General features: G+C 43.6%; 1 protein-coding gene across 6 annotated transcripts in view; it reads right to left on the bottom strand.

The window, feature by feature from the left end:
- Positions 1-193: 193 nt before the first annotated feature.
- LOC148891879 (voltage-dependent R-type calcium channel subunit alpha-1E-like) overlaps positions 194-12,466 on the bottom strand; it is a 117,064-nt gene continuing 104,791 nt past the window's right edge. For 2 of the 6 annotated variants that reach the window (XM_089008699.1, XM_089008706.1), the window contains 5 exons: positions 11,303-11,389; positions 10,510-10,642; positions 9,684-9,800; positions 9,420-9,583; positions 194-5,872 (listed from right to left, as the gene is read on the bottom strand). In XM_089008699.1, the coding sequence (XP_088864825.1) occupies positions 5,396-5,872; positions 9,420-9,583; positions 9,684-9,800; positions 10,510-10,642; positions 11,303-11,389 (978 nt within the window). In that variant the 3' untranslated portion in view covers positions 194-5,395. The remainder of the gene's footprint in view (positions 5,873-9,419; positions 9,584-9,683; positions 9,801-10,509; positions 10,643-11,302; positions 11,390-12,466) is intronic. The other 4 variants (XM_089008707.1, XM_089008701.1, XM_089008700.1 and 1 more) reach the window with 3 other exon arrangements.

The following is a 12,466-nucleotide window of genomic DNA, read 5'->3' as shown; positions in this document are numbered from 1 at the left end:
CAGTCTATTTCTTTTTTTTAGGCAATTTCCCCTGCCTTTGAGAAGATCCTGTCACAAGGCACTCAAGAGGCCTGTATGAATAGGTGAGGGAACGTTGCCTCCATGGACTTTCAGTATAAGAGTCTTAAAGAGTCAGTTTAAGGTAGAAGTATGACGCTCAAGTGCGAGATAGAGCATTTCTATCATCGGGATGACCTTTGATGCTGAAACTCGCCTCTCTCCAGACAACTCCATAATGAATGGATAGTGACCAACCAAACATAGTTTGCAAAAACTGACCTTTCCAGCGCCTTCCAGCAGGCGTTGGGTTGTCAACTCGAACGCTGATTGGTTAAAACAACAGTTTCAACAACATTGACTTTTATGCTGCAGGGCTCGCAGAACTGATTGTGAAGGCATCCAGGTAGATTTCTGACCCTCGTAACAAATGATGACTGAAATGTGATTGGTTAAATGCTTGAATACGAAACACATCTGGAAGCTGCACAAGTGAAAAGCAATGAAAGGAAGCCGAAAAAAACTAGAATTACATGTATTTACTAAAAATTCATGGACAACCTAAAATGAGTATTCTGTGATTCACATATTTTTAGGCCAACAGAGAAGGCCTTGCAGGCCTTAATGGCCCACCATTGGTTATTACTGAACCGTTTTGTAACTATTAATCATAACTCACAGATTTGTTCACTACTTTTCATGAGTGAAGGTGGCATATTGTGAGTCATGACAGGTTCAAGGTAGCTGGAAATAGGTACATGTTCATGTTGATGAATATTATAATAATAGTCCTGTTATCTGTTTTAGTGCATCAATTAGCATTTAACACGACAGTGCAAACAGTATTTCCTTGTTGTGCAGAGTTAAAAAAATGCTCACTCGATACGGTTTGGACTTAAGAACACATTTATTTTTATATACAGCCATTGTACATGTATAAACCAAGTTATTTGCATTTTCTTTTTCTTTACATGAAGCAAATCCGTTTTGTTTTTGATTGTCGCAGATTTGGCTTTGTTGGGAAATTAAAATAAAAACAGCAAAAAACAACAAACATTTGCCACCATTAAAAGTAACACTTTACTTGTAAAGCTCACCATCTTTTTGATGGTTATTTATTTTCTCCAAAATGTTACAAACAATGTCTGTACATTATTAGGAAGTAGTAGAGTAACGAAGTAAATGGTTAAAATGTGTTTACACTCTTTCTACAGTCATTGTCTGCTGTGCTTTCTACTTCAAATATTCACAAATACAATGATGAATAAATATGGCATGTCAATACTCTTCCTGATAGATTAAATTGTTCTCATTCGGAAAGGGTACCGACTGTCGAAGTGGGAAAGGATCATTAGGAATGACACAAGAAATATTCTAATCTAAAGCTTCGTTTAGCTGGTGGAAGTAAGCGTTTCCCCTTATTATACTACAAGTGCATTGTTATCTCAAAAGTTATCAATGAAAGCAAAAAGAAAAAAATGACACCCTCTCATGCATAAGTTTTCATATTGTAATAAAACAAAATCAATCTGAAATTGGAGATCATTATGTAGAAAAGTCGTGTCCACTCCTTTGCGGGGACACTGCGACATCACAATGTATTTATAGAGAGAACTATTTAATAGAAAAGTTGCAGTACATATTCACAGTAACCTTAAACACTGCTGAGATCAACACAATACCATCAAACGGCTTCATTTGATTGATTCATTGTATAGTCTTCTTCTTTTCCTTTCGGCTTTTCCCTTCAGGGGTCGCCACAGCGAATCAATGTCCTCCATCTATCCCGGTTTTGTGCATCCTCCTCTCTCACACCAGCTACCTTCATGTCCTCTTTGACCACATCCATAAACCTCCTCTTCGGTCTTCCTCTCGGTCTCCTGCCTGGCAGTTCAAGGCTCAGCATCCTTCTCCCTGTGTAGTCACTCTCTCTCCTCTGGACATGTCCAAACCATCTCAGTCTGGCCTCTCTGACTTTCTCTGCAACGCCTCCAATATGAGTTGTCCCTCTAATGTACTCATTCCTGATCCTATCCAACCTGGTCACTCCCAAAGAAAACCTCAACATCTTCAGCTCTGCTACCTCCAGCTCTGCTTCCTGTCTTTTCTTCAGTGGCACCGTCTGCAGTCCAAACAACATGGCTGGTCTCACCACTGTTTTATACACTTTTCCTTTCATCCGAGCTGAAACCCTTCTATCACACACCTGACATTTTTCTCCAGCCGCTCCAGCCTGCCTGGACACGCTTCTTCACCTCTTTTCCACACTCTCCATTGCTCTGGACAGTTGACCCCAAGTACTTAAAATCCTCCACCTTCTTTATCTTTTCTCCCTGTAGCATCACTCTTGCACTTGGATCCCTCTCATTCACACACATATATGATTGATTCATTGTATAGTGTTCTCAAAAAGGTCGGCATTAACTTTGCTGTGACATGTTTGTGTGTATACATTGGGAGTATACTAAACACAAATCACCAATAGAGTGCGCAAAAGTGAGCATGGCAAGCAAACGAGAGGTGCCATTTTGGGGGTGGACTGTCCCATTGATGCTATAATGTGTCGTCTGGATCTTCATCTGAACCCTCACCAAAATCAATCCATTATCCAAACTGCTTTATCCTTACTAATGGTGTTAGAAACTATCCAAGCCTTCTTTGGGCAGTACGCGAGGGACACCCTGAACCAGTTGCCAGCCAATCACAGCCCCACCAAAATGTCTCAGCTTTTTTCCGCGACTTGTGCACAAAGCCACGAAAAAAAAGTCATGGCAACACCTTGTTGCTGTGTCAAATGAGACTCACAAAAATGTCGTTCTATTTTGACTTTTGCAGTCATGTGTTTTTAAAGGACAACCGACACCATTTTTTTTGTTTCCCAACTGACATCAGAAAAACGGTTTATAGCATCTAAAATACCCCAAACACGCATGCTGATATTTTAGTCAAATGCAAAACGCCAATAAAAATGACTTATAGGACAACAGACGTCTCCGGACAAGTTATGTCCATAATTTGTAACATGGCTTCAAATGACTTCTACTGAGCGTATTTTAAAAAGATTCCACCGCATATAGCTATATTTTATGTTTTAAGACTCGCGCTGAATATTCAGGAAGTCTTGTTTTTGAGTTGGTGACGAGTCCGTACGTGACGTCACTAAAGGATCGCCCTTGATTGTAAAAAAGACGCATTGTAGCGGTCCTTCCATCACGTCAATGTATTTTGCTGTACTTGTTTGGTCTGGGGACCTCGTGTTGCACCCAAAAGCCAGAAGGCCAGAAGAGGGTGTCCAAGCGCCATATAAGGAATTTATCAGCCTGTGGAAACGGAGGTAGCCACAGGAGGTCGCCATTTTGTGTCTCTTTTTTTGGGTGAGAGATTTTCCCCCAATGTTGCCTCAAAATGGCACATATAATTCTTTAATCGATTGCAAACATGTATGCTTTCCTCTTCAGAACTATTTGAATCATATGCATAACTGGATGTGTAAGAAGAAAGCATATTATCCGAATCTGAAGCCATTGTTTTGATTCACAATCAATGCAAGACGTCTTGGCGTGACGTCACGAACTGGGGGCGGGACTTTCTGAAACTGCCCAATTCGCAGCTCAATTTTTTGCAGATTTTGGACACTAAGTAATTTTTATTGGTGTTTTGCATTTGACTAAAAATATCATACTACGTTTTCTGGGTATTTTAGATGCTATAAAACGTTTTTCTGGTGTCAGTTAAAAAACAAAAAAGTGCCGTTGGTTGTCCTTTAAAGTGTGCTTACAATTACAATTACAATTAATTTCCAATTACGGTCAGCAAAAGACTGATTTTCTGACCTCTTTGAAAGACTATCCTGAGAAATTATCCTGCCATGTGGTGAACAAAAATCAACACTCACATGGGCCTAGTGACAGATTCCGCCGTTGTGACATGTATCCAGTTAGGAACATGTCGATTGCGTTGGTGGCGGACACATAAATAGATAAGTGGTAGCATAGAGTGTTTGTTTAATGTGTCATAGGTCCTTCCAACTACAGTATTTGCCTTGGACAATTTTACATGTATGTTGTGTGAGGAAGACTGAGTACCTAGTGAAAACATGCAAACCCAAATTAAAAAGTCTAGTATTCAAACCCCAGAGCTCCAAACTGTGAAGCATATGAGCTAAACCACTAGAGCATCTTCCTGCAGCTCACAAGTCATTCGACACAATTAAAAATAACCAGAAGGGGAGTTTCTGAAGGCAATGCATCACAATTACCAGAAGAGCAAATAGTATGCATGCGTCTTATTGTTCTTCTTTGTATTTCTTTGTATTTACCCGGTGGTCTGGGTGCTCTGTGGGACAGAGCTGCCTCTCGTCTGACAAGTAAGTCTTCATACTATGTAACTATGACGACCACCTTGGTATGAATGAAGCCCCACTATTTGCACAGGATAATTTCTAATTGACACTACCCCAAGAGATTGACAGCACAATTTACTGCATTGGTCTCTAAATGTTAGAAGATGGAAGAAAATGACGGATTTTGTTCAAATGAAAATCCTCAACTCACTCCAAGAAATCATTTGCACTCAGTTCCCTTCAGATATCAGCAAAGCAAGACCGCTATTGCATTGGCTTGAGCAAAAAAATGCAACAAGGTGATTATCTCAGTGAATAACAGGATTGGTTAGCAATAATTTGTGAGGGCCAAACAAGAAATATGGACTCGATCACATGAAAACAGCAATAGAGCCATTTTTTTTTTTTTTTACTTGACATTTTGGGTTGTTCACTTTTTTAAAATAGGTCATGTTTAACATAAATCAGAATGTATGTAGTTCGCTTTTCTCTCTTCTTAGTGGGGCTGTTTCTAATAAAGTACCTTTCCTCTATCACCAAGTTAACTCATTCGCTGCCAGACGATGTGCAAATGTGTCCACTCCAGTGCCAGTGTTTTTGTCATTTTCACTCAAATTCCAGAACCCACACAAGATGGAGTTTTAGGACTGCTTAAATATTCAATGCAGCGTAAGAAATCTTAGACTCTCTTCTTTCATCAAAAAAAAAGAGTTCATTTGTAAGTTATATGGGTCTGGAGTTGTCTGAGCTTGAAGCGGGGGCGGCTGTACAAAAGGTAAATGCTGGCCCCTCGTGGGAGGCAAAAACATTGCCAGAGGTCTGACCAGAGCTCAATCCGCACCCCCCACGTCATGCTTTTCAATTCCCAAATACATTCGGGAATGGCAGTAAATGAGTTAAAGGCAGGAAGTAGACATTTGTTTTTGTTTGAATAGTAAGCATTTGGCGTGAATTGGCAAGGAACGTTTCAGGAAGGAGTGTTCTGTCCTGTTGTCGGCTTGAGTTTGACAACTATGAGGGTGCACAATGCAACAGAAAGTCACAGTGTTTATGTCTCTAGCACCGGTTGTCTTCCTCCGTGTCGCTGAGCGGATCGCAGCCTGTCAAAGAGGCCGTCTGCGCAAGGCGCTTGCGAAAGTGTCCGTTGGGGACCTGCCAGCCGGTTCGCAAGCGCGGGCCGGCCGAGCTGATGGTGTTTGAGCGTCCCAGGCTGCAGGCCACGGCCGCCTCGAAGGTCAATGTCTCCATGGGTCCTGTAGGATCGGGGCTGTGATCTTCCTCCTGCGAGGCCATGAAGGGCTCAGAGGGGTAGCGACGCAGTGGCGATTGGTGCTGGCCCACCGCGCCCCCTCGCTTGTCGCAGACTGTCTCCTGGTCCTGCCTGGCCGTTTCCGCTTCGGGGTTGGCGCGACACACGAGCGGCGAGTAGGAAATGTGAGGGCGAGAGCGAGTGGGGGTCTGCGATGAAGGGCGTCGGACACTGGGAGTGCTGGACTCTGATGTGGAGGGCACGGGGCTGTCTGAGCTGTTATCCTAAGGGCAGAAGCAACGACAGTCAGTCAGTCGTGCTTGCGTAAGGTGGCGAGGCAACTCACGTTGGACCTTCTTTTAATTCATAGGCTGAAGAAAATGCTGTTGAATTTAATTCATTTTGTTGCTACATACAACTTGACAACTTTAAGGTAATTTATAGTCCAGTGGTTCTAAACCGGGGTTCGATCGAACCCCAGGGGTACGGTGAGTTGGTCTCAGGTGTTCGACGGAGTCGTTGCCATAGAAGGTAAGACATACGCGACTCAATGTGTTAATTATTTAAGAAACACCCACTTGGTCATCACTGGCTGCAGATGATCACAAAACATTGCTTGGCCAATCAGCGCTGTGGGAAATGTAGCTTGCTTAGTCGTCAACTTGTGACTGTCATTAACGTATGTTGCACAATTAAAAAAAAGGATACTCATTTCTTGAAATCGTATTTACGACTTTCTGTTATTAATAAATTAATAAACCCTTCATGAGTGGAGATAAATAAATCTTATATATATTATTATGTATGTATGTATGTATGTATGTATGTATGCATGCATGTATGTATGTATGTATGTATATATATATATATATATATATCGATATATATATATATATATATATATATATAAAATCCGCGTCTCACCCACCATGGGTGGTGTCTGTCCCCCATTTTTTTAGCTCGGGTCCTCGGGCCAGGAAGCTTGAGGGTTCTGCGCAGTATCCGTGCTGTTCCCAGCACTGCGCTTTTCTGGACCGAGATATTCGATGTTGTTCCCGGGATCTGTTGCAACCACTCGTCGAGTTTGGGGGTCACTGCCCCGAGTGCTCCGACCACCACAGGCATGACTGTCACCTTTACCTTCCAGGCTCTCTCCAGCTCCTCTCTGAGCCCTTGGTATTTCTCGATTTTCTCATGTTCTGATGTTTCCATCACTCAGGACCGCTACATCCACGACAAGGGCTTTCTTCTCCCCTTTATCTATGACCACGATATCTGGTTGGTTAGCATACAGCTTTATGTCATCCATGTAGAGGAGGTGACTGATCGTAGCTCCATTTCTGAGGCGGTATCCATAGTCTGTCTTGGCAATTATCTGGCTGAGGGGGTTCAGTCCTATGCAGAACAGCAGTGGGGAGAGTGCATCACCTTGGTATATGCCACATTTGATGGACACTTGCGTTAGTGGCTTGCCATTGGCTTCAAGTGTGGTTTTCCACATCCTCATTGAGTTTGCAACGAAGGCTCTCAGGGTCCTGTTGACCTTATACAACTCCAAGCATTCAGTGATCCATGTGTGTGGCATCGAGTCATATGCTTTCTTATAATCAATCCAGGCTGTGCACAGGTTGGTATGTCGGGACCTGCAGTCTTGTGCGACTGTTCTGTCAACCAGCAGCTGATGTGTGGCACCTCCAGTATCTCTACTAATGCCTTTCTGTGCTTTGCTCATGTATTGATCCATGTGTCCACTTATCTTAGCCGCAATGATGCCTGACATGAGCTTCCATGTTGTGGAGAGACAGGATATTGGCCGATAGTTGGAAGGAACTGCACCCTTTGAGGAATCCTTCATGATCAGGATTGTTCGCCCTTCGGTTAGCCATCCTGGGAGAGTCCCATCCATCAGCAACTGGCTCATTTGTGCTGCTAGGCGCTCGTGGAGAGCTGTGAGTTTCTTTAGCCAGTAGGTGTGGACCATATGGTGCCGTCCAGTTTTTCATACCTGAGACTCTTGTATATCTGCCGCTGTGATGGTAACTTCTGTTCAGGGAGGTTGCTGTGCTCCTCTTTCAGAGTCACCAGCCATTGGGCACTGCTGTTATGTGCGACCTCCTTCTCCCATATGCCTTTCCAGTATCTTTCAGTTTCCAGCCTTGGAGGGTCAGCTCTGCTGTTAGGACCCTGCCACTGAGCGTACACTTTCGCAGGTTGTGTTGCAAACAGCCTGTTTATTCTTCTGGCCTCATTCTCTTTCGTGTACCTCTTTAGGCGACTGGCCAAGGCCTGGAGCCTTTGTTTGGCAGTTTCGAGTGCTTCAGGTATGGTTATCTGCATATACCTCTTGGGTATTGGCCTTTTATTCACACCTCTCTGGGTCTCCGTCAATTGACTCACATCTTTCCGAGCCGCCTTGATCTTGGCCTCCAACCGTCTTTTCCATGGTGGGTAATGAATCTCGTGGCTCTCATGGTTGCTCTTGTAGCCAAGCATGTCTAGGATCACTGATGCTGAGGTGTATATCAGCTCATTGGTTTCCGTGATCGTTCCGGTCGGGATCGTTCTCAGTGCTGCATTCACAGTTTCCATGAGACTTTCAGGTGGTACTTCACATAGCCGTTGTAATCGGTTTCTTAGTTGCCCAGTCTTCATTCTTGCCATGATCTTATCTCTCAGGTCAGTTGCTGCCTCGCTCAGCATTTCATTCATTGGGGCTTGAAAATATTTCAAAAGGAACAGGCCGAGATTCCCCCGTGCATGCCCGCCTTTGGTGCTTGATAGTCGGCTAGAAGACCTCCGCAAACGCCCGCTGTCACACTTCCAGGGAGGCTGCGTCACCCCCCAGCTCAATTAGACCATTATAGAGTGGCTGGTTTCATCAGCATTAAACACTTGATGAGGAACGTAATCTTCTACTTTCACCATCTTGATGATGATCCCTTCTAGGTGCTTTCTCTGTGATAATTTTATCTAGTTTCTCATCAATTGTGTTCTGTTTAGCTGGGTTGATAACATTTTTCATCAAGTGTACAGATGGCTTGTGCGGGCTGTTTGTGGCCAAGGGTATCTCTGTATATCATTTCACCAGGGTGGCCCGGTCGTCAAGTGGTGAGCAGATCGACTTTACAGCACAGAGATACCGGGTTCAACTCCAGCTCCGGCCACCCTGTGTGGAGTTTGCATGTTCTCCCAGTGCTCGTGTGAGTTTCCTCCGGGTCCTGCGGTTTCCTCCCACATTTGAAAAACACGCATGGCCTGGCAGATTGAACACTCCAAATTGACCATGAGCGCGAATGGTTGTTCTTATATGTGGGCCCTGTGATTAGCTGGCAACCATTTCAGGGTGACCTCCACCTACGCCCTGGAGAAAGCTAGGATAGGAACCAGCACCCAGAGGGACCCTCGTGAGGATAATGCGGTTCGGAAAATGAAAAATGAATGAATGATTTCACCATGTGTATACAGTACAGCAGGGGTGTCCAAAGTCGGTCCTCGAGGGCCGCTGTCCTGCCTGTTTTCCAGCTCTCCCAGGAGCAACACACCTGATTCAAATGATCAGCTCATCAGCCAGCTCTGAAGCAGCATCAAAATGGTCCTGATGATTTGAATCAGGTGCGTTGCTCCTGGGAGAGCTGGAAAACAGGCAGGACGGCGGCCCTCAAGGACCGACTTTGGACACCCCTGCTGTACTGTATACACTTATTTTGTACCTGTTTGTCTCTGTGCTGGGTCCTCTCCACGCTAAAGGAGTGTGACGGCTGCAAACTGCGCTCCTCTGAGGTAATGATGATTGCAAGAGGTGGGGTACCTCTGTATACACTTATTTTGTACCTGTTTGTCTCTGTGCTGGGTCCTCTCCACGCTAAAGGAGTGTGACGGCTGCAAACTGCGCTCCTCTGAGTTGCAGCGGGATGCTTCCGGAGCGAGAAGGTGGCAGCGCTCCTTCGATCGGCCTCTGTCCCGGTCGCCCTGTTGCCAGTGCTCGGACCGAGACACTGGCAGACAGATACAGATGACGATGAATAATGAATATGATGGTGCTGCTGATGATGATTATGATGATGAAGGTAATGATGATTGCAAGAGGTGGGGTACCTCTGGAGGGGAGTGGGGAGGTGAGTGGGAGTACCCTCTTTAACCAGAAATCAGGTGAGGACCCTTCCATGACGGGGGCCGATTGCCCAGGAGGAGGCGAAGGATTACGGGGGGTGCCTGATTTACGACGGTTACAACATGTTTCTAGCATTGAAATCTTATAATAGAAAATGTACATTTTTTTTACCAAGTTATGCCTAACAATTAACCTAGTTGAAAAACTCTCCCTGGCTTTTATTAATAAATATAAGAACAAAACTGAACATGAGTTTTATAATACATCTGTGTAAGCTCTCAGTCGTACAGGAGTGGTCCATCGATGAAAAGGTTTCGTCAGCCGTCATCTGTACTTCTTTGAAGGTGTCGGACGTTTCGCTTCTGATCCAAGATGCTTCGTCAGCGAACTAAAGTCTGACTGGTAGTTTTGGCACTATATATATCCCTACTGTCCAGACGTGGCATGCTGGAATTTTCTATATTGGTCCCTGCTCTCAGGTTGGGGGGAGCAGAGGACTACTCCCTGTGGCTCCACTGATTACTTCTATTGTCCTGACTGATTACTTCTATTGTCCTGCCCGAGTATGAGTTTGCTGACGAAGCATCTTGGATAAGAAGTGAAACGTCCGACACCTTCAAAGAAGTACAGATGACAGCTGACGAAACCTTTTCATCGATGAGTTTTATAATGCAACGCTGTCTTCATTTTAGGTTGGTCTGAATACTTTAAAATGCAACATCCAACAAATTCGCTGGATTATGTATCTTGGTGAAACTATGATTTTTTTTTAACTCCGAATTCAAGTTATGTTTCCACGAGAAAATCCACCTGCAGCTTTGTAGCTCTTATGTCTGGGTCGATAAAAGCGCTCGGGACTTCTCTCGTCCTGCCAAAGGCCGTTGACTTGTTGATCCAATATGGTGGAGGCGGAGTGCTTCATTGATCCGCCAGCACTCTCTGCCTGTAAAAACAAGAAAACATATAAAAAGCACCAAAATGAGATTAGGATTATTCAAAATGGATAATTTCATGTGTGTGCTTCAGTAAAAAGGATATATATATATATATATATATATATATATATATTTTTTTTTATGTTAAATTGAAATGTCTGCAAGAACCCCAAAGTATGGTGGTGTCGAACATATTTATTCAAATTGACACATACCAATATGATTATTTTAAGGAAGATTGTAACAGGCTAAGTCTTATCTACAGACAGTAAATAACGTAAGACAATCTTTGTTCATGCCTCATCAAAAAGCAACCTACAAATACATTGAGAAAGACATCCTTTTTTCTGTTTCATTTGAACGGAAAATGTCTCGTGACAAGCATCCAAGTTTCAAGATTTCTTCAGACCTCTATGATATGAAAAGTTCCAAAAGTATTCTGAACATCCAAAGGAATCCTGCACCTTCTTGCTGACTGGAGGAAAGAGTTATCTACCGCAACATTTCTGTCAATTTACACTTCATCAGATTTCCAAAGAATCAAAGACCAAAAAGTATTTCTTTGTGTGGCCCATGAGAACAAATAAAACAATCATCGCCCATGCAGCCGCTGGCAAACGTCCAGGCTGTGCACAAACAGGAGACCGTATCATGCAGGAAGTTTGTACCTGCAACTCAATAGCCAGGCGGGGCATGGAGGAGGCCCGCGTGCACAAGCCCCTCCCTAGCGGAATCCCCCAATGGCACTCGCCCACCTGGGTGAGCAAAGACAAAGGAGGAAGAGGGCCTCAATCATCTATCAAGACAACGGCAAGGACGCCTTAGTCCAGAGCGGGAACAGACCAGTAAACAACGGGAAGAGTGATGCGCTACCACAGGGAAAAATGGTATCCATTTTTGAACTTCAAATGTCATGCACATTCATTTCTTGAGAGCCGCACACACAAAGCCACACAAAAGAACATCTGATTACAAGGGGCGATAGGTGCCACCAGCCACCAAAACGGACACTTTGGAGACAATAAACATGAAGAACAGGCTGTCTTTCCTCCCACGAGAAGACCACGTGGGTGTTTTGTTATACAAGAAAGCAGTTTAATATTAACTCATTCAGTCGGAGACGGTGTGCAAAAATGTGTTCACTCCAGTGCCAGGGTTTCTGTCATTTTCACTCAAATTGCAGGAATTAGGAATTGCAGTTTTAGGACGACATAAACATTCAATAAAGCATTACAAACCTTACACTCTCTTTTTTCATCAGAAAAAAAGAGTTAACTCCTAAGTTAGATGGGTCTGGAGTTATATGAGCTTGAAATGGGAGCAACTGTACAAAATATAACACAATACATATATATATTGGTTTATATAGCGCTTGAGCAACAGCTGAAGCTGTAACAAAGTGCAAACATGAGCAAAAACCAAGGGAAAAACATTGCCAGAGGTCTGACCAGTGCTTTATCAGCACCCCCATAATAAAAATGGTGCTCCACGTCACACTTTTCGATTCCCGAATAAATTTGGGAATGGCAGTGACAATAAAGTTAATGTAACCAGCTACAAGGAAATGCAAGTGTTGAAGTTTTTCTGTGATGGGAATAAGATGGATGGAAAGAATTGAGATACAAAAAAAAAAATATGGAATTGCCAAGTAACAGTTGACGGTACACTTTTTGGGGATGACTTTCTAAAAGATTATTTGCGTCCCTCTTTTTTCTCATGCAGCAATAGTGGAACCCTCAAAGTACAATATAGTCCGTTCCGGTGTGCTAAAATTTGTGTAAATTTTTGTGCTGAAAAAAAACTGATTGCAATCTTGGAATCAGCAGATCTTT

The sequence above is a fragment of the Hippocampus bargibanti genome, linkage group LG11, assembly GCF_051943395.1.
Source record: "Hippocampus bargibanti isolate YZ-2025 linkage group LG11, ASM5194339v1, whole genome shotgun sequence".
Classification (NCBI taxonomy): domain Eukaryota; kingdom Metazoa; phylum Chordata; class Actinopteri; order Syngnathiformes; family Syngnathidae; genus Hippocampus; species Hippocampus bargibanti.
The sequence above is the reverse complement of the archived record's forward strand: the minus strand, read 5'-3'. Positions and strand labels throughout refer to the sequence as shown.